This window comes from Alexandromys fortis, unplaced genomic scaffold (assembly GCF_014885135.2).
Source record: "Alexandromys fortis isolate MF-2015 unplaced genomic scaffold, M_Fortis_MF-2015_v1.1 scaffold_212, whole genome shotgun sequence".
NCBI classification, from domain to species: domain Eukaryota; kingdom Metazoa; phylum Chordata; class Mammalia; order Rodentia; family Cricetidae; genus Alexandromys; species Alexandromys fortis.
In genome coordinates, this window is record NW_026068091.1 from 2,539,952 (window position 1) to 2,563,025 (window position 23,074).

General features: G+C 44.0%; 1 protein-coding gene across 1 annotated transcript in view; it reads right to left on the bottom strand.

Annotated features, from left to right (window-relative positions):
* LOC126488958 (triggering receptor expressed on myeloid cells 1-like) overlaps positions 1 to 13,075 on the bottom strand; it is a 14,307-nt gene extending 1,232 nt beyond the window's left edge. The window contains exons 1-3 of the mRNA XM_050122877.1: positions 12,800 to 13,075; positions 12,223 to 12,552; positions 1,546 to 1,717 (exon numbers count right to left, since the gene is read on the bottom strand). Coding sequence (XP_049978834.1) covers positions 1,546 to 1,717; positions 12,223 to 12,552; positions 12,800 to 12,857 — 560 coding nt within the window. The 5' untranslated portion in view covers positions 12,858 to 13,075. The remainder of the gene's footprint in view (positions 1 to 1,545; positions 1,718 to 12,222; positions 12,553 to 12,799) is intronic.
* Positions 13,076 to 23,074: the final 9,999 nt, after the last annotated feature.

Sequence of the window (23,074 nt, forward strand, 5' to 3'; positions counted from 1 at the left end):
TTTTCGAGACAGGATCTCTCTGTAGCTTTGGAGCCTGTCCTGGGACTCCCTTTGTAGACCAGGCTGGCCTCGAACTCACAGAGATCCGCCTGCCTCTGCCTCCCGAGTGCTGGGATTACAGGCATGCGCCACCACCGCCCGGCATACATGCCCCTCTTTACATTACTATTGCATATTAGTGTGTCTCGGGATTTACCTTCATCTAAATCCTGAATTAGAGGAAGACGTTGTTTCCTTCATCCCAGCTACTCTAAGGTGCTTGCTCATAGTCTTGTCTAGTCGTTATTCATGGTTATCCACACTTTAGCAAGACACTAATTCTCATGATTCATCTGACATCATCTTCCCTGCTAAGATTGGCCTCCAAAATCAGTACCTAGTCTCCACCATTGTAATTTCATTAAATGTACAATTTCCCATCAGCCAGAAAAGCACAACCATTTGTCTCTTATTAGTCATTGGCATTGCTTTAAGTTTTTAAAAGTTGTATCATTATGTGTACATAATGGTATCTGTGTGCAGCTTTGTGCACGTGACTGCAGTGACCACAGAGGCCAGAAGAGGGAGGCAGATTTCTTGGAACTGGATGTATAAGTGCCAGTGAGCTGGCTGACATGACCACTCAGCACTGAACCTGGGTCTTCTGCAGCAAGTTCTCTTAACTGCTGAGCCATCTCTCCAGTCCATTTTTGTTTGTTTATTTATTTTTTGTTTTTTTGAGACAGGGTTTCTTTGTGTAGTTCTGACTGTCCTGGAACTTGCTCTGTAGACCAGGCTGGACTTGAACTCAAGAGATCCACCTGCCTCTGCCTCTCAAGTACTTAGATTTAAGGTGTATACCACTACTGGCTGGGCAATCTCTTATGTTTAAATCATTTATCTCTGTACAGTTTCCATGAGCATTTATGCCACTCTGAATATGGTCGCATGTATGGAGCATCGTCTGAATATCATCGTTTGTGGATGATTCATGGCACACGCATGAGGCAGTGTTACTGCAGGCTGGCCAACATGAGTTCAGCATTTAAAAATATTCCTGCTGGGGCTGTGTGTGCAGCTCAGAGCATGGGCTAAGGATGCATGAGGCCTTGGGTTCCATCTTCAGCACCGAGAGAACAATATTATTATTAAACCAGATGTGATACAGAATGAAATAACTGTGAACGTGAAGTAGGCTGGGCCTAGTGGGACAGGGTCAGTCAATTCATCCAACCACGTATTCCAGTGTCTGCCTTTTTATCCACCATCCCTCCATACACGTCTGTCACCTATCCATTCATCCATCCTCAAAGGGATAAAGGGACCCCTTTCTTTCATTCCCATAGCCTGGCTATGGGGAAAGGCTTTGTCATACGCTCTTACCTCCCCACACTTGTCACAGATGGGAGCCTCCCCCTCAGTTAGTCGCCACCTCCTCCCTCCCTGGGAATTTCTGCACAGACATGTCTGCTTCTGCTCCAGCCCACCGCAGCTTCATGCCCACATCCTCTCAGCACATGGACTAGGAGATAAAGGGCATTCAAACCAGCAGCCCAGAAAACATACCTGGGAATATTTGTCACGTTTGAGAAGGTGACTCCAGGGTCAGGAGAAGAGACAACAGCTGTGGATTGTGTCATAGTCCAGTCTCTGCGCAGGTATTTTGTAGTAACCAGGATGGCAACTTTAGTTGGGCGTATAGTAGTTATGATGTCAGAAGTGGACATATCTGAAGAATCTGTGAGAAGACACATGGTGTAGAGAGAAAATAAATGGACATGTAATGGATGGAAGGACAGACGGATGGATGGACAGACGGATGGATGGATGAGCAGAAGAAGAGAAGTGAGCTGGGGAGGGAAAAGAACGTGCCTATTCATGAAGCAAGGATGTTTTTACTAAAATACAAAGAAGCCAGCCTGAAGTAGAGACAGAGACAGATGAGTGGAAGGAGAAAAGGAGGAGGGCTGGTGAGGCGTGAAGGAAAGACTCCTCGGGCTGTCTGAGCTATGGAAACGTTCTCCTCTGCTGCTGTCCAGCTCTCAACGTCCCCCTTCTCCCCCTTAAATGGCTCTCTCTGCCTCTGTAAGTCACGTCTCTCTAAAGGTGTCCTTTACTGCTGTATTGCGTCTGAGCCTCAGCTTGGGCTTGGCACAGACTCCCTGGCTCTAGGAAGGGAGGCCTGTTTCTCTTTTCTCTGCCATCCTTGATCATCCACTATTACTACTGGGGATGTAGAGCCCAGCAAGGTACCAGCTGCTCCTCGGTGAATTCAGAAATCCATAGGGGGACTCGTATTTGCATGGGTTCCCTAGAACCTTGTTCCCCATAAGTGAGTGTCACTTCAGGTCTGCTGAGTCAGGGTCATCGTGAAATAAGGAGTTCAGGTGGTTCATGCCCACAGCAAGGTCTGAGATAAAAAGATTAGAAGCCCAAGGAGCCAACACAGTCATCTTGGGTAGAGGAGAGTAGATTTCAGGAACCTCCTAAGGAGACAACTTCTAAGTAGAGATTTGGGAAATGGAACCCAAATATGTTCCATGTCTACCGATTGCCCTTTACTAAATTCTGCTACCCAAGGAGAATTCATGGATAACACCCCACTTACCATTGTCCTGCACGGGACCTCAGATGAAGATTCTGGGAGAAAGCCAGGCTTCTAGAAACCCTGGGCTCCAGTGCATCCTCACCTGACACAGCTCCCTCTCCCCTCTCACAGCTTGTGCTCTGCAGCCTGAAATGTCAGCTGAGCTGCTTAAGAAATGTTTTTCCTAAAAAAACTGAAGAAACCTTTGACCCAAGGCCAGGCCAAGAGTGGACCCAGACCAGGGACATTTACAGAAACAGGACTGAGCCAGTGACCTAGGCTGGAACAGGCCTGAGACAGAAAACTCCACAGGAATAGGTACAAGGGAGCAACTGCTAAGAGAGTAGGCCAGAACCAGAGACATCTGCAAGTCTGGGCATGAGTCTGGGATCTCTGAGGAAGTAGGCCTGAGCCAGGACCTCTGTGGGTTTGAATGTGAGCTTGAGACCTCTGAGGGAGTAGGCAGGAATCATAGAAGTAGGCAGAGGCCAGAGCAGCTCGAAGGCCCAGCAGAAAGAGCCCCCAAGAAAGCAACTTTGAGGGAACAGGCCTGAATGACTCCTGGCATTGTAGAGCAAAACCCCAGAGCTCTGACTGACTTCCAGGAACACGGAGTGACTAATAGGGTGACTGGAACAATGACCCTGACTGCACCACGATGAGCAACCTTATGAGCATTGAATCTACTGTCACCTGGAAGATTGATCACCAGAGTCACAGACAGCACCAGCTATACCAATCAGGGCAAGATGGGTAGACAAGATAAGAACACATTCAACATCAGAAAGAATAACATAACACCAATAAAAACCAGTGGCCCTACAGCAGCAAGACTTAAACAAACAAATACAGATTAAGAAGAAGAAAGTGACCTCAAAAATGACTTTAGGAGAATGTTTGAGGCCCTTAAAGAGGAAATGAAAATTTCCTTCAAAGAATGGAGGGAAAGACAAAACAAAAAATTGGAAAAAAATGAAAAAAAAACCTTTAAGAAAAGAAAAAAGCAATCAAACAGATGAAAGAAACTATTCAAGACTTAAAAACTTAAATAGAGACAAAAAGAAAGCACAAATTGTAGGAATTATAGAAATGGAGATTATGAGAAAATGGTCAGGAACTACAAATGAAAGCATAAATAGCAGGATACAAGAGATGGAAGAGAGACTCTCAAGCTCTGAAGATACAATAGAGGAAACAGAGTCATCAGTCAAAAAAAAAAAAGGATTAAATCTAACAAAAGCTTAACAAAAATATTCAGGAAATATGGGACACCATGAAAACAGCAAACCTAACAAAAATAGGTATAGAAGAAGGAGAAGCCCAGCTCAAAAGCACAGAAAACATATTCAATAAAATCATAGAAGAAAACATTTCCAACCTAAGGAAAGATATGCATATGAATATAAAAGAAGCTTACAGAACACTAAATAGACTGAATATGAAAAGCCCCCTTGCCACATAATAATCAAAACATTAAACACAGAATAAAGAAAGAATATTAAGAGCTGCAAAGGAAAAAGGCCAAGTTAATATTATACCTGACTTCTCAAAGGAATAAATGAAAGCCAGAAGGTCTTGGTTAAGTGTTATGCAGACATTAAGAGACAATGGATGCCAGCCCAGACTACTATACCAAGCAAAACTTTCAATCACCATAGAAGGACAAAACAAGATATTCCATGATAGAACAAGATTTAATCAATACCTAGTCACAAACCCAGCACAAAGCACTAGAATGAGAACTCCAACCCAAGGAAGTTGGCTACATCTAAAAAAACACAGACAATTGGTGATCTCACAGAAGCAAATCCCAAAGAAGGGGAAAAACACACACAATAACATCACTGACAACGAAAATTAAATTAACAGGAGATAGCAATCACTGGTCATTAATATTCCTTAATATAAATGGACTCAATCCACCTAAAAAAGACACAGGCTAACAGATTGGATATGAAAACAGAATCCATCCTTCTGCTGCATACAAGAAAAACACCTCAACCCTAAGACAAACATCTCCTCAGACTAAAGGGTTGGAAAAAAAATTTCCAATCAAATGGACCTAAAAAGAAACAAGCTGATGTAGCTATCCTAATATTTAACAAAATAGACTTCAAACTAAAATCAATCAAAGGAGACAAAGAAGGACATGTTATATTAGTCACAGGAAAAATCTATCACAAAGAAATATCAATACTGAACATCTATGCCTGGAATACAGGGGCCCCCTCATATGTAAAAGAAACACTTCTAAAGCTTAAATCACACATTAAACCCCACATACTAATAGTGGGAGACTTCATCACTCCACTCTCACCACCAGAAAGGTCTGTGAGACAAAAAATTAACAGAGAAATAAGGAAACTAGCAGATGTTAGGACTCTAATGGATTTAACCGAGATCTATAGAGCATTCACTCCAAACAAAAGAGTATACCTTCTTAGCACCTCACAAAAATCGACCATACACTAAGGTAACAAAGCAAACCTCAACAGATACAAAAATTGGAATAACCTAGGTATCTTATCAGATCACCATGGCCTAAAATTAGAACTCAACAGCAACACTAATTCCAGAAAGCCTACAAACACATGGAAATTAAACCATGCTACCCTGAAGCATGGGTGGTCCTTGGACTTCCCACAGGGCAGGGAACCCTGATTGCTCTTCGGGCTGACGAGGGAGGGGGACTTGATTGGGGGAGGGGGAGGGAAAGGGGAGGCGGCGGTGGGGAAGAGACAGAAATCTTTAATTAATAAATAAAAAAAATAAAGGGGAGAGATTTAAGATTTCCTAAAATTCAATGAAAATAACCACACAACATACCCAAATTTATATGATACAATGAAAACAGTGTTAAGATGTAAATTAATAGTATTTAATGCCTACATAAAGAAGCTGGAAAAAATCCCACACTAGTGAATTAACAGAACATTAGAACAAAAAGAAGCAAACTCACCCAGGAAAACAAGATGGCAGGAAATAATCAGATTGAGAGATGAAATCAACAAAATAGAAACAAAGAAAAGAATACAAAGAATTAATGAGACAAAGAGTTGGTTATTTGAGAAAATGAACAAAATAGACAAATCTTTAACCAAACTAACCAAAAGGCAGAGAGAGAATATCCAAATTAACAAACTCAGCAATGAAAAGAGGGCATAACAACAGACACAGAGGAAATACAGAGAATCATTAGGTCATGTTTCAAAAACCTGTAGCCCACAAATTGGAAAACTGAAAGGAAATGGATAACTTTCTGGATAAATATCACTTACCAAAGTTAAATCAACACCAGAAAAGCAAATTAAATGGACCTATGACTGCTAAAGTAATAGAAAAAGTCATCAAAATCTCCCAGCAAAAAAAAAAAAAATGTCCAGGACCAGAGGGTTTCAGCTCAGAATTCTACAAGATTTTCAAAGAACAAATACCAATATTCCTCAAACTGTTTCACACAATAGAAACAGAAGGAACATTGCCAAACTCTTTTTATGAGGCCAAAATTGCCCAGATACCTGAACCATATAAAGACATGACCAGAAAAGAGAATTATAGGTCAATCTCCCTCATGAACATTGATGCAAAAATACTCAATAAAATACTGGGAAAATGAATCCAAGAACACATCAGAATCATCATCCACCATGATCAAGTTGGCTTCATAAAGAAATGCAGCAATGGTTAAGCATATGATAATCTGTCAACAAAATCCACAAATAAACTGAGAAATAAAAACCACATGATCATCTCATTAGATGCTAAAAAAGCTTTAGACACAATATAACATCCCTTTATGATAAAGATCTTGGAGAGTGCTATAGAGGTTTACATTGGTATGGATCTTGATTTATTGATACAAATTTAAGGTCAATTTTGTTATACTGTATATATATATATTTCTGTTCTTAATTAAGGTATTGTGTTTGTGCAGCTCATTTAAAAATGTAACGTAATAGATAGTCATCTGTAATAGTCAATTCTGTAGTCATGTTAGTTAGGTTTCTAGATGTTCAGAGATGTATTTCAGATGGATAGGCAGTCTTCAAACCTTTCAAAGACTACAGAATATGGCATTTAAAATGTTAAAAAAAACTTAGGACTTTTCATGACAATGAGACATATCTGCTACTGGCAGCACCAATAACTTCAAGAGGAAGATCAGCATCAGAGGCTTCTGCTGTAAAAGTTCTGAGTACTTACGGATTGTGCCACTAGAGCATTGTAACGGCGTAAGCGAATGCAGACAGATTGTAAAAATATATACAGCTTTAATGGAGAAATAGACTTACAGAACCACCATTCCCGTGGAGACCAGGAAAGCAGAAGCAGTGTCTGGGAGCACGCTCACCAAATTTATAGGCTAATACTAGCCCGAGGCAAACACGCCCCCTAAGAGGCAGGACTTATCCCTACAGAGCATCAGAGGCTTCTTATAGAGTTGGTTAGCCATTTGAGCAAGAAATTACTCTTGCCTGGACTGCTTGGTGAAGTGGACATACAGGACCCACAGAGAAATGACTGCTGAACTTGACTAAAGTGAGACAGTCCTTCAGTGTTCCTGCTTCATGAAAAAGTCAGCCAGACATTCTTCAGGATACAAAAAAAAAAAAAAAAAAAAAGTAAATGACAAACTGCCAATATAGGCGGACCTGTCTTTGAAATTTCCTGATTCATGAAAAAGTCTGCTGGATACTATGGGCTTGTAGGCTGAAGATGGATGCCCCAACAGTACAGAAGAACTTTGGTGACTGTCCAGGTAGCAAGATGTGTCTGTCAGTTCTTGAGTTTTGAAAGTTGCTTACAATGAACTTATTGTTTACTTAGGTAATATTATATCATTCTAGAGTCTTTGATGGAGTTGAAGAATGTATAGTTACAGTTTTCCTGAGTTATGATAAAGATAAAATACTTATAAATATTGTAACTTTAATTCTTGCTTGATACCTGTTTTGGTCTATGTAATTTTACTATGCTAAATTTGAAGCCTTGCTTTTTATTTGAACAGAAAAAGGGAGTGATGTGAGATTTCCCACTGTATGCTGTGATTACCATTAATGAATAAAGAAACTTCTTTGAACCTATAGCAGGACAGAACTTAGGTAGGTGGGGAAAACTAAACTGAATGCTGGGAGAAAGCAAGGCTGAGTTAGGGAGAAGCCATGTAGCTCTGCTGGAGAAAGATGCCAGACATTTGCCAGTAAGCCACTGCCATGTGGCAATATGCATTTTAATAGAAATGGATTAAATTAATATGTAACAGTTATCCAATAAGAAGCTAGAGCTGATGGACAAAGCAGTGTTTTAAATAATATAGTTCCTGTGTGGTTATTTTCAGGGCTAAGCAGTCGGAAACCAACAAGCAGTTCTCCACCAACAGGAGACAGCAGGAATACAAGGAACATACCTAAACATAATAAAGACAATATACAGCAAGCCAACTGACAACATCAAAATAAATGGAGAGAAACTCAAAGCAACCCCATTAAAATTGGGAACAAGAGAAGGTTGTCCACTCTCTCCTTATCTAGTATTTGAGGTCCTAGTTAGAGCAATAAGACAACAAAAGAAGATCAAAGGGATACAAATCAGAAAAGAAGTCAAATACTAATCATTTGCTGATGAAATGATAATTTATATTAGTGACCTCCAAAAAATCTAACAAGGAATGTCTACAACTCATAAACACTTTCAGTAATGTAGCAGGATACAAGATTAACTAAAAAAATCAGTAGTTCTCTTTTACACAGAAGATAAATGGGCTGAGAAAGAAATTAGAGAAACATCATCCTTCACAATAGGAACAAATAACATAAAATATCTTGGAGTAACTTTAACCAAACAAGTGAAAAACATGTATGAAAAGAGTTCAAGTCTTTGAAGAAAAAATCGAAGAAGACACCAGGAAATGGAAAGATCTCCCATGTTCTTGGGTATGTAGAATTAACATAGTAAAAATGGCAATCTTGTCAAAAACAATCTACAGATTCAATGCAATGCCCATCAAAATCCCAGCAAAATTCTTCACAGACCTTGAAAGTACTCAACTCCATATGGAAAAGTAAAAATCCCAGGATAGCCAAAACAATCCTATACAATAAAGGAACTTCTGGAGGCATCACAATCCCTGACTTCAAACTCTACCACAGAGCTACAGTACTGAAAACAGCCTGGTACTGGCATAAAAACAGACAGGAGGACCAATGGAAGTGAATAGAAGACCCAGATATCAATCCACACACCTACAAACACCTGCTATTTGACAAAGAGGCAAAAATATAAAATGGAAAAAATAAAGCATATTCAAGAAATAATGCTGGCATAAGTGAATATCAACACATAGAAGTATGAAAATAGATCTATATCTATTGCCATGTTCAAAACTCAATTTGATCAAAAATGTATCAAAGACCTCAACATAAAACCATCCACACTGAACCTCACAGAAGAAAAAGTGGACCGTACACTTGAAAGATTTGCCGAGTTGGGGGGCTGTGAACCCAGATCCTGAATTTCCTGTAAACAACTTGTTATGCTTGCATCTGCTCTGAGCAAAACAACTTGTTTTGGGCTGGAGAGACGGCTCAGTGGTTAAGAACATTGCCTGATCTTCCAAAGGTCCTGAGTTCAATTCCCAGCAACCACCTGGTGGCTCACAACCATCTGTAATGAGGTCTGGTGCCCTCTTCTGGCCTGCAGACATACACACAGACAAAAATATTGTATACATAATAAATAAATAAATACTTAAAAAAAAAACAACTTGTTTTTCCTGTGTTTGTAGCTACTCTGAGCATGAGACCCTCAGGAGTTCCTGATGGCAGGGGAGTGGTTTCTCGCAGGGGAGCGGTTTCTCGTGTGTTTGGCTGGGGCGTGGCTATCAGTTAAGGATCCCTACATAAGCAGCTCTGGTACACAATAAAGGGGGCATTCTTGTTTCATGGATGACCCCTGTGTCTTTGCTGTTTAAATCTCCAGGCCCTTGCCCGGCTCGTGAATGGTCCTGCAATGCAGGTGCCTCAATACAGGTATAATACACATAGTGGTACAGATGGTACAGCCCAGGAGACCACTTCCTAAATATAGCCCCAGCAGCAGACACTGAGAGAAACAATTAATAAATGTTCCCTCCTGAAACTGAAAAGCTTCTGTAAAGCAATGGACAGAGTCCACAAGACAAAACGGCAGCCTACACTGGAAAAATATCTTCCCCAACCCCACATAAGACAGAGGGCTGATCTCCAAGTATACAAACAACTCAAGAAATTTTTCATCAAAAGAACAAATTGTTAAGAAAAAACGGGGTACAGACCTAAACAGAGAACTCTCAACAGAGGAATCTAAAATTGCTGAAAGACACTGAATAAAATGTTCAACATCCTTAGCCATCAGAGAAATGCAAATCAAAATGACTCTGAGATTCCATCTTACACCTGTAACAATGGCCAAGATCAAAAACACTGATGACAACTTCTGCTGTTGAGGTTGTGGGGTAAATAAACACTCCTGCATTGCTGGTGGGAATAATTAGAATTGTTTTACTGGCAGAGCCTATACCACACCCAAATTAGCTGTTAATAGAGAGCTATCTGTTAGCAGAACCTACCTCACATTCCAAACTATCTAGAGAACTAGGTGTGTCAACCTGTGAACTCCTGGCCGAGGAATCGTGACCTGACCAAACATAACCTCCTGGCCTAAGTGACCATGGACCAAGCGACAAGATTCCATGCCCCTGCCCCCATCCCAAGCCAAACTCCTCATCCTATATAAGCTGTAACCATACTCTAATAAACAGAGGCTTTGACAAGAACCCCGCTTGGCCTCCTTCCTCTTTTCCCGCCCATATCTTTCAGATAGCGCCTCTCCGGGACCCTGGAATTACTGACCCTGCCAGGCGGGTTACACCCCTAGACTGAGTAACCTGCCAAGGTGGTCTACAGCTACAGTACAGCCCCTTTGGATGTCAATGTGGTGATTTCTCAGAAAATTAGGAAACAACTTCTTCAAGACCCAGTAATACCACTTTTGGGTATATATCCAAAGGATGCTCAATCGTGCCACAAGGACATGTGCTCAACTATGTTCACAGCAACTTTGTTTGTCATAGCCAGAACCTGGAAACAACCTAATGCCCCTGCCCAAAAAATGGATAAGGAAAATGTGGTACATATACACAGTGAGGCACTACACAGCAGAAAAAAGTGACATCTTGAAATTTGCAGGCTACTGGATGAATCTAGAAAACATCGTTTTGAGTTAGGTAACCCAGACCCAGAAGGATAAATATCATGTGTCCTCATTCATAAGTGGCATTTAGACATATAAAGAAAGCCAGCCTACAATTCACAATCCCAGAGAGCCTAGACAACAATGAGGACCTTCAGAGAAACAGATAGATCTAACAATCTACATGGAAAGTAGAAAAAGACAAGATCTCCTGAGTAAATTGGGAGTATGAAGAGCATGGGAGAGGATAGAATGGGAGGGGAGAGGAAGGAAGGGGAGCAGAGAAAAATGCATTGCTCAATAAAAACAACAACAACAAAGACAACAAGAACAGTTCAGGGTGCAGTTCATCTCAGCAGGGAACTCAAGACAACAGGAGCCGGAAGCAGCTGGTTGCAGGGCATCTATACAGTCAGGCAGTAGAGACCAGTGAATGTTCCAGGCTCACTACCCCTTTTATACTGAGTCTGGGACCCCAAGCTTATGGAATGGTGCCGCCCACTTTTAGAATGGGTCTTCCCAGCTCAAGCTAAGACAATCCCTCACAGTTGTGGCCAGATGCCTGTCTCCCTGGTGATTTTAAGTTGTGCCATATTAACGACTACAACCACACAGGGCAAGCACTTGCTGAGCCATCTCCCCACGCCTGTTTCCACTGTGTTTGAACATATAAAGGTCACACCTAATGCTTTGCCTATGTTGAGTGTGCCTGGGCCAAAGCTTTCCTGAAATAACCTCCAGGCCCCCATTGTACCAAAGGGCTGGACATGCTCTGCAGCAGGGAAAGCCCTGGGAGGAGCCGTTCACACTGTGAGTCCATGAACATGACAGTCTGATTCAGAGCCTTCCGCCACTGCAATCTTCCGCATGAGATACATAGGAGACTCAGGCCACTAGCAGCAGTTCCTGGTCCATCTTCCCAGAGCTTAAAGGTTCTCAGTCATCAAGAGCAGATCCTGGACAAGGATCGCATCTCCCAGCCTTCCCCACTAAGCCTCATATGCCTCTCTGTGTAGCTGTCGCCTCTTGGTCCATATTCTCAGTGCCTTCTCCATTTGCTCTGAGGTCTCTCTCATGTGATGGAGCCTGCCACCCCTGGAGAGCTTTCTGATGGGATTGCAGGAAGGGATGTTTGGGAGTGGGCAACTGTGACAGCTGGAGGGAACAAGATCCTTCAATGAACAGAGTTCTGTCAGTAGCAGCAGCAGCAGCAGTGTTAAGAGTAACTGGTAAAAACTGCCCAGAGATCAGCAAGCCTGCATTCTAGGGTTGGCTCTGCCCTGAACCAGCTAGGGGTCTTGCAGGGAGTAGGGTCTTCCCTGTGCCCCAGCTCCCAGTTATTAGAAGACACAGTTTCTAGCGTCCTCTCCAACTCTGGAGCCTGGTGATAATGAAAGCTGAGAGTCACATAGAAGGGGGAAGCTCACCTCTTGTCACCACCAGGCGGATGGTTTTGAGAACAGCGATTGTTCCACGATTGTCATGGATCCCACAGTAATAGAGACCTGAGTCTCTCACTGTGCGTGTAGTCATGGTGACAGTGAAGTAGTAAGAGTCAGGGTGGTCCTGGATGAAGATTTTTGACTGCTGAGCTTTTGTGCTGAGACTGGATGCTAACACTTTACAACTTTCTGTTGATGTTTTCTGACACCACACCTTCATCATGTTGACTTGTTGGCTGCGATTATACCGGCAATTCACAAGAAAGATCTGGCCCTCCACTGCTTGCAATAACTCTGTGTCCTCTGTGCAACAGCCTGGGAACACACACACTCTTCAGGTCAGAGAGTCCTCCCAGTCTGCACAGCAGGGCTAGGAGATGGGCTCCCTTCTCAGGGAGTGACCCTCTTTGTGTCTATGTTCAGGATGCAGCTTAGAGCCAGTTGCTGGCCACAACACACCATGTGTTCCACCTTACTAATAGAGCCCCATTTTGCACACCTCCCAACCCCTTCCCTCTCCTCTCCCTGGTTCCTTCCTTCTATCCTTGTCCCCTGTCCTCACCTGAGACCAGGAGCACCAGCAGAATGGGGGATAGCAGGTATGTGTCCTCCCAGGCCATGGGTCCTCTTCTCGAGCTGTAGGGGAGCAAGCATGGAAGGAGGGAGGGATGCTCTGAGGAGAGGAGACCAGGGCAGGGCAGGGTCCAGGCAGCCCCCACAGCCAGTGCAGGGTGAACTGCTGAGGAAGCTGGAACACCGAGAACAAGAGGGAAGCTGAGCAAGGCCTGTGTGGTTCTGTGGCTCCTCCAGCACAGGCTTTGTGCTGAGGCTTCTGAAATGAACTAGATAAAGGGGCACAGAGATGCTGTAATATCCTGCCTTATAGACCGGAGTGAGAAATTCTGAGAAAGCCCAAGAAAGAACCAAAGTAAATTAAGAATGTGCTCATTTCTCTTCAGCACCACCCACAATTCCCCCACTTCCTCTTTAGCCACAAGTTTGTGTTTTCCACCCACATCTGGCTCCCCCTGAAGGCAGGTGACAGAACCAGAGGCCCTTTGGAGACCTGGCTAGAACTCTAAGCCCACCTTACTGTCAGGGGTCAGAACTTTGCTGATTAGCTCACCTGGGAACCAGGAAGTTCCATGTGGACTAGAGGGGATGAGGAGAAGGGGGTGGACGTGCAGTCTCAGGAATGGAAGAGCAAGGGGGTCCTGCTTAATGTGGGAGACCCCAAAACTGGGAAAAAAGGGAGAGAGCTCAGAAAGAGGGAAGGGAAAGGGGAGCTCCAGCCCCATATCACCCCCATATACCCAGCTTCCCAAAATGTCACAGTCACTGCTAATGTACTTATTAAACACACTTCAAAAATAACTGTTACAGGAGTAAATTTAGAGATGGCTCAGCGGGCAGGGACACTTGCTACCAAGACTGATAACCTGCTTTGATCTCCATGACCCACATCATAGAAGGAGAGAATCAACACCCAAAAGTTCCCCTCTGACTTGTACACACGTGAAAACTTTAAAGTAAATTAAATAAACTGTTATTACATGAGCTACAAGAAGTCACTAGCTACAGGCTGTTCATAGTCAGCAGATGAGCAGGCAGAGAACCAGGCATGCTGGTGCGTGACTCTAACCCGAGACCTTGGGAGGTGGAGGCTGGAGGATTTGAGGTCAAGTTCATCCTAGGCTACACAGCAAGTTCAGTCTGGACTACATGAGACCCTGTCTCAAAATAAACAACCCCCCTCCAAAATTAAATTAATATAGGAACAGGGAAGCTCCTTTAAATGACAATGTTGTGTACCAGCTAAGATACCAGGTGACAAGGAGTGACCCAGATTGCACAGGACTTGAGAAAGACTCTGGGGAGGAAAGGGACAGAATGTACAACACTAATTCAGTGAGGAGCCCAGGCCCCGTGTGAGGAGGTCTGAGAGGCAGGGGAAGCCTTTGACCAAGCTGGCACAGGGAGCTAAGACTTTAGAGAGCAGTGTCAGTCAGTGGCGAGGCGGGGTGTCTAGGAGGAACGTGGGCCATGGGAAGGTGACTTTCAGCAGCTGAATTGCTCGCTGAGGTGACATCTGCATCCTTACCCCTCCCAGCATGGAGCAAGTTGTCCAAGGATGCTGAGGGCAGACCTGGCAGCATGCATCACTCTAAGCAGAGCAGGCATGCATCTGCAGCCACGCTGTGACCTGTTCTGAAGCGTGCACAACTGTAGCCCAGGGTTACTTCACCTGCTCCTTCTGGTCAAACAGTGAGCTTTGTTCAGGGGATTCCAGTCTCTATGGCCCTTAGCTCAGGAAGTGGTGACTTCTCCAAGGCAGCTCACAAAGTGACCAATAGCTCAGAGGCCTGGAGGACCTGTGGGTGTGGAAGCCTCAGGGCAGGATGGAGAGTGTGGCCTCCTGTGCTCTGAAGAAGTGAGAGGCTTCTCTGAAAAACGGTGAAGACTAAAGCAGTGAAGCCATGAGGGTAACCGCATAGGAACAAAGACTGCAGGAGAGACTGGAACACACTGGTCCAGGACAAGAAGCTGAGACAAGAGCTGTGGGTTCCCACCTTGTAGGGTACCTGGAAAGGGGGCCATTGAGGGTGTCACTGGGGCCGCAGACAAGTCAACAGACAGGCTCCTGTAGGGGAACAGGAAGAGCACAGCCAGGCTCTGCCAGGACACTGAGGCCCTGCCATCAGTCTGAGCCAGCCTTTCAGGCCTCGGTGGGGTCTTAGGTGTTCAAATATGACACCCTGTTAGTGTTGTTCTATGACCTCCAGTTATCCATCGTGAGGACCCCAGGATAAGCACGAATTGTAGTTTTAATGTGAGATATTCCCTTTCCAGCTTGTTGCACACTTGGTCCCCAGGTGATGGTGTTGCTTAGGTTGGGATCCCAAGTCAGATGAAGGATGGTAGAGCATTGCCCATACCCTGGACATCTCTCAGAGAGCATGGCAGGTGTGGGGTCTCTCCCAACCCAATTCAAGACTGGGCCTAACCCAACTTCACAGAGACAAAAGCCACATGGTGATAAAGTCAGTCAGGCTTCTGTGTCCTGTCCATCCTCCCCTCCCTCCTCTAAAGAACTGGCTTTTCAGGAATCATGTGACCAGCAGCCCAGTCTGCTAATCTGACTGGAATGCTTGGAGGCCCCTCCTCCACTGCAGCACTTCCTCCCTTGACTTCATTTTCCTTCTCCCCAGTGCCCACAGATAGATAAGCTGACCCTGTGATTTTAGTCCTAAGAAACAGTCTCCAGGGTCCTTCATACCCTTTGCACTCACACTGAGACCCTCCTTCCCAGCTCCTCTGCATCCTGGGACTGCCAGTGATGGGGCGACCCACATTTGGGACCCTTGTGGAACCTTTGCGGGTTGGAGTTTCTTCAGAGAAACTGGGTCACTGGAGTCAGGCTTGGAAGTTGTATAGTTGGGTCCCACTTTGTGTTCCTTATCTGCTTCCTGAGTGCAGAGGCAGTGTGACCAGCCTGCCTCCTGCATCTGCCAGCGTGTCTTCCCTGATGAGATGATTGCACCCTTCTGGAACTATGAGCCAAAACAGATCCTGTGTCCCTTAAATTGCTTTTGTTAGCATCTTTTACCATAGCAATAAGGAAGTAGACACAACTCAAACAAATGTCAAACCCAAGAAACCAGGCTACTGTACTCAAAACATTTTGAGTAAGTTCACATGGGCCACCATAGTGAGAGCCATGAGGAGCACACCTGTGAGCATCCCAGTGAGCACTCCTGTGAGCACTCTCATCAGCACACCCATGAGCACTCCCATGAGCACAACGGTCAGCACACATATTATTACACCTGTGAGCACACCCGTGAGCACTCAGGCCTTCTGAGTTTCTCTCTGTCATTCACAAAACTGCAGGTAGAGACAGCACCTACCTTGCAAAGTCCTTGAGAGGATTCGTGAGATACTGTATTGAAAAGTTTGGAGCTCAATAAATATGAGATATTAATATTCAATGTAAAATCATAGTGGACACATAGATCAATTGGTAGACTACTTGCCTAGCTTGCAGGAAGTGCTGGGTACAAACTCCAGGGCCACATAAATTTGGCATGGTGTCTCACACCTGTAATTGTGGTACTCAAGATGTGGTGGAGGATCTGAAGTTCAAAGTCATCCTTGGCTATATGAGAATTCTAGTTTTTTACTTAAAATATCTATCTCTTTTCTCTATACAGATCTAGGAAGGGAGGTATGACATCTTTCGTTATTATTTGTTCTCCTCAATTTAAAAATAAAATCTCGTTGTTAAGATGGGGGCCACAAGCTGTGAGGGTGTAATCCCTACACCGGGTATGCTGAGGCAGGAGTATTGTTGTTTTAAGGTCAGTTTGGGCCACATAGTGAGATCCTGTCTCAAAAAAAATCAAACCAAACCAAACAAACAAATAAAAACAACAACAACAAAAAGAAAACAATTCCCCCTCCACGCACACAAAACCCAGGTACTGGGTTCTGGAGAGATGGTTCCATGGTTAAGAGAGAGCACTGATCTTACAGAGGACCCAAGTTCATCTTAAGAACCCACTAGCATCAACCCAGCTCCAGGACCCAATGCCCTCCTTCTGGATTCCTCAAGCTCCTGCCCACTCACAGGTGTATATTCCTCTGCCTTCTGGATGCACATAATTGAAAATAAAATTAAAAAATGAAAACAAGGGCTGGGGTCCATCAGTGGCAGAATATTTACTTATCATGGTCAACAGCTGAGTTGGATTGATACCCTCAATATGAAAGAGGAAAGGGCTCCTTTTGCAGGGCTAGAGAGTTTGCTCAGTGGTTAGAGCACTGATGCTCTTGCAGATGACCTGATTTTGTTTCCCAGTATCCACAAGGGGACTTACAACTCTCTGCAAGTCCAGTGCCAGGGGTTTTGAAGCCCTGTCTTGTGATGAGCTTTTATTCTGTTCTGTGAGTCAGCTCCCAAATAATGACAAAGGGACTTCTTATTAATTATGAAAGCTTGGCTTTTAGTTTACACTTGTCTCAACTAGCTCTTATAGCTTAAATAAACTCATTGATATTAATCTAAGTTTTATAATGTGGCATTAATTCTCTTCCATCTTGCACCCTGTGTTTCCTCTCTGTGTCTCTTTAGCATCTACCATGAACCTCAACTCTCTTCTCTTGCAGAATATTAGTTGAAGATGTGTTGCATTTGTTAATACCGTGAAATATTTGTTTAAATGATGCAACGGTGCATTGCATTCTTTTATGTTGCATTTGTTTAACTCTGTGAAGCTGCCTAAAACACTAGTTTGGTCTAATAAAGAGCTTAATAGCTAGTCAGGAAAGGTACAGACGGGAATGCCAGGCAGAGAGAATAAATAGAAGGAGGAAAAGAAAAAGAAAGAATGGGAAAAAGAAGACAGGACAAACAAGGGGTCACTCATCCAGCAACACAACAAGAAAAGAACAAGAGATAAAGAAAAGACATACAGACATAGAAAATGATTTAAGCCCCGAGGTAAAATATATATGACATGATTTAAAGAAACCGGAATACATGCCAAGCTGAGGTCTGGCATTCATAAGTAGGAATAGCTTCTGTGTGATTATTTGGGAACTAGATAGCAGATCCCCAAAGAGAAAAAGCATAAAAAAAAACCCGAAACAAAACTCCAAAAACCACACTTCCTTTTTCTATTTGCCTGGAAGATTTTTTTTATACCTCCTGGCTACCTATTTACTATTGAGCTTTTTATTACATGAATCATAGGAAGGCAATACATGTTCATACACTGTACAAATAACTCACATCACTCTCTGGCACCATCTTTGGGTGTACCAAACATGCACATAAGTATATACATACACCTTACACATAATAAATTAAATAAATCTACAAAAAAACATAAGAGCACACAAATCAAAGACTTGTTCCATGTGTATGTTGCTTTTCATCAACTTGAAATAAACCCAGGCATATCTGGGAGTAGGGAATCTCAATTGAGGGGACCTTCAGCAAGGAAACTCTCTAGACTTCATTCCCACCAGAAGGTGGTGCCCTGCTATTCCTGTGGCCTCTCTCTGGTCACACACGTACTGACTCTCAGATTGCTCTGAAGATTCAATGATATAATGCACACAGTATGTTGATGCATGCACCGATCCCATCCATGGATGCCATCTCTGCCTCCAAGAGTTTCCCAGACAACAGCATCCAGCTTAACTTGATTTCTCTTTTCCTGTTGCATAATCCTCAAGAAGGGATCTTGTCTTCTTGGTCCATGGTTGGGATTGTTCAGAGGACCATAGAGGAAGACAAATCTGAGTGTTGATTCCCAGAGAGGAAGACCCCAGATGCTGGGAGAGCAGGCTGCTTCATAAGCAAGGGCCTGCCCAGGTGGCTAGATTTGCACTGCCTAAGGCAAGGACAAGGGGCAGGAATAGCAGTGGTTGCCCCTAAATCTCACATCTACCATAAAAAGTGGCAGGAGGAGCACAAGGTTTTCTTATTTGAGTCCAACACATCTATTCCGGCAGAATGACTAGAGGTGGTGGTCATTGGTTCCTGTCTTCTGAGGGTGCAGAGCACATACCCAAGATGATGGATGGACTGTGGAGAAAAGGCAGGGCCAGCAGGGGACATTCTGGGCCTTAAATATTACCCATGATTACAGGCTCAATTCATGTCAGTCTCTCCTTAGCCCACCCCCACTTCCAGCTACTCCTGTGAGATAGACATGGCTGAAATTCATAAGTCACTATTGTGTGGTGTCATTTTCTGTCCTCTAAATGACCTCCATGTGACAGCAAACAAGACAGTGAAGATGAGGGTCTTATTGAAGAGTCCACAGACTGTGAGAACAATACTGGATATGGAGACCCTGAGGAGAGAAGAGATTGAAGGTTGATCAATGACCACCCACACTGCCGAGTCTAGAAAACTCTTCCCTATTCACTCTTTCCAACTTAGGTCCTCCCTGACTTCACTTCATCCTGTGTGAAAGTTTAGATGCAGTTTATTTGATTTCTTCCTAAAATAACCAATTAGAAATGTGTTTGCAGGAGAGTCTAGGGTTCAGGTCCAGGAGATGCATAAGGAGGATTCACCCGGGCATCTTGACCTTCTGTGTGGAATGACGTCAGGTTCATATCTAGGGAACCTGCTCCCTGTTGTCCCCATTCTCACCTGCTTCTGGGGACAGTTGTCCTACCTTAGTCTTCATTTTCCTCTCCAATACACAAGAAGAATCCAACCTTACTGACAACCCCATTGAAGGGCTGTCATGATTTCAGCAAAATGCTTCCTCTAGTTCCAGATAGACACAGTAGACACAGGAAAGGGGCCCACCCAGGGGAGAGAGAGAGAGAGAGAGAGGGAGAGAGAGAGAGAGAGAGAGAGAGAGAGAGAGAGAGAGAGAGAGAGAGAGACCTCTGCCTGACCTGAAAAAGATAGGTGAAGATACGGTGCTCTACATGGTAGGACACAGGTACAAAAGGAATATAAAGATGGAAGCTGACACTCACAATGCCTGTTAGAAACTTGAAAATCTTACTTTAGGATCCTGGAGATGTAGGTTGGAGTTAAAACATCTACACAGCACGTGAAAGGCCTCCATTTCCCTCCTCAGCTTGCAAAAAACAACAGCTGAATTGTGGAGAATCATGGCAGAAATTGACACCCCATTAATGTAGAGTTGGGTTCTCACACCACTGTTGAACCCAAGTACAAAAGAAACCAAATTGAAGAAGCAAAGCAAAGAAAAACAAAATGAAAGTAAATGCAAAAATTGGAATCATCTCCAAAATTGCAAGAGTTGTGGGGCTAGTCAGACATGAGGGTGCATGCCTTTATTCCCACTCTTGGGAAGCAGAGGCAGGTGGATGGATCTCTGTTGAGTTTACAGTCAGCCTGATCAACATAGAGTTCCAGGTCAGCCAAGGCTACACAGTGAGATCTTACCAAACCAAACCATAGCAAACGTGTGGCTTGATCACTTTCCAGCTCTGACTGCCAATATCAAAACACTACAGAGTTTCCCAACTTGCATGAAGTCATACAATGTGCCTGCCATGAGAACCCAGGCTCACTGAGTATTTCACTACACTATCCCACTCCTTGGTTGGCGGGACTATTAGCCATTAAAGACACCATTTCCCTCTTCTTGATACCCATGTGTGAAAGAAAGTAGAAGGTGACTTGGGGAGGATGTGATGATCTTGGGAGGATGGGATGAGCTGGAGAGGACAGGAGCCTCTTCTCAGTCAGGTATCACTTCTAACCTCCTAGGGAAATTCTTCACAGACTGAGGGAACTTGAGTCTGCCCCTGCTTCCATCTAACCCCATTTTCATCCCCATATCCTCGCAGCCCATGGCCTGGGTACCAAAGTATTCAAACAAGGAGCCCAATAAACTGAAGACATAATGGTAACACCTGTCATATTGAAGAATGTGACTTAAGGATCTGAAGAGGGAACAACAACAGATGACTTGGGTTATGGTTACAGACACACACACACACACACACCTGGCAAAGAGAGTGCTCAGTTCCTTTGTGGTATTAAACGGGGGAGCTTTGGTTCTTGTCCAAGTTGGAATCATGGCAGAGGCAGTAGTATTTGAATGACCTGCAGGAAGACACTGAGAATGTATGGATAAATGGATGGACAGATGATAGATGATGAATAATAAATGATAGTAAAATAGGTAGAGGGGAGTGGAGCTTGGGAGGGAAAAGAAAATGGCTATTTAAAAAGCAAGGATTTTTCTAATAAAATCCAAAGAAGCCAGCCTGAAGCAGAGACAGAAAAAGATGAGTGGAAAGAGAAAAGGAGGAGGGCTGGAGAGGCATGAAGGAAAGACTCCTCGGGCTGTCTGAGCTGTGGAAACATTCTCCTCTGCTGCTGTCCAGCTCTCCACCTCCCCCTTCTCCCCCTTACATGGCTCTCTCTGTCTCAGTAAGTCACATCTCTCTAAGATATCCTTTACTGCTGTATTGCATCTGAGCCTCAGCTTGGGCTTGGCACAGACTCCCTGGCTCTAGGAAGGGAGGCCTGTTTCTCTTTTCTCTGCCATCCTTGATCATCCACTAAACTACTGGGGATGTAGAGCCCAGCAAGGTACCAGCTGCTCCTCGGTGAATTCAGAAATTCATAGGGGAACTTGTAAGTGCATTGGTCCATGCTGAAGTGAGCCAAGAACCTTGTTCCTCATAAGCAAGTTTCACTTCAGGTCTGCTGAGCCAGGGTCTGCATGAAATAAGGAGTTCATGTGGTTCATGTCCTCAGCAAGGTCTGACATACACAGTTTAGAGGCCCATGTTGTCACCAAGGGCATCTTGGGAGGAGGAGAGTAAATTACAGGAGATTCCTAAGGACACGACTTCTAAGTAGAGACTTGAAAATGGAGTCCAAATATGTTCCATGTCTACTGATTGCCCTTTACTGAACCCTGCTACCCAAGGTGATTCATGGCTAGCACCCCACTTACCATTGTCCTGCACTGGACCTCAGATGAAGATTCTGGGAGAAAGGCAGGCTTCTAGAAACCCTGAGCTCCAATGCATCCTCACCTGACCCAGCTCCCTCTCCCCTCTCACAACTTGGGCCCTGCAGCTCAAAATGTCAGCTGAGCTCTGTTAGAACTGGTTTGCCTAAAACTTACATGATTTGTGTCTTATTTTCTGTTTTTACTGCAGAGTCACATGACACGTGGTTCATGGAAATCAAACTTTGTAAAGGAGCCCCATGTTGTACTAAGTGTTGTTATGTGAATATGGATACACGTGTGGGTAAGGGTGTACATGAGTGTGGGGCTAGGGGTCAACCTCAGTTCCCATTCTTCAGGATACCTGACTTTTTTGAGGTAGAGTTTCTCACTTTTTCCTTGAAATTCACTGCCCCGTCTAGACTGGCTGGCCAGTGAGCCCAGGGATCCACCTGCCTTCACCTCCATTACTAATGCAGGCCACCTGGATAAGCTTTTTGAAGTGAGTACTGAGAACAGAACTCAGGACAGGATTCACGCACGCATGACAAGGACTTTCCCAGCTGAGCCACCTGCCCAGCCCTATGTGTGCTGCAGGACATGAACTCTATGGACTCACATACATGAACATGTCCACACTCTGACATCATCTGTCGTTAGGATTTCCATTGCTCTGAGGAGACACCGTGACTACTCTTATAAAGGAACACATTTAAGCGGGGCTATTTTACAGTCCAGAGGTTCTGTCCATTATTGCTATGGGGGAATCATGGGGAAATGCAGGTATATATGGTCCTAGAGAGGTACCTAAGAGTTCTATATCTGGCTCCTTAGGCAACAAGAAGAAAGAGGGAGATGAGGAGGGATGGGTCCAGATTAAAGGAGAGGGGGGACAGCCACACAAGTTTTGCTTAAACATCTGAAACCTCAATGCCCACCCCCAGTGACACACTTCCTCTAAAAAGGCCACATCTACTCTAACAAGACTATGCTTCCTAAGAGTATCACTTCCTATGCTCCTATGGGGGCAGTTTTCTTTCAAACCACCACATTCTACTCCCTGGCCCCCAGAGACCTGTAGCCATATCATAGTGCAGGAATGCAGTCAGTCCAATTTCAAAAGCCTCATAATCTATCGGTCTCAACTGATCTTATATCTGTTTAAAAGTCCAAAGTTCAAAATTTCTATGGAGCCGGGCAGTGGTGGCACACGCCTTTAATCCTAGCACTTGGGAGGCAGAGGCAGGTGGATCTCTGTGAGTTCAAGACCAGCCTGGTCGTCTACAAGAGCTAGTTCCAGGACAGGCTCCAAAACCACAGAGAAACCCTGTCTCGAAAAACCAAAAAAAAAAAAAAAAAAAAAAAAAAAA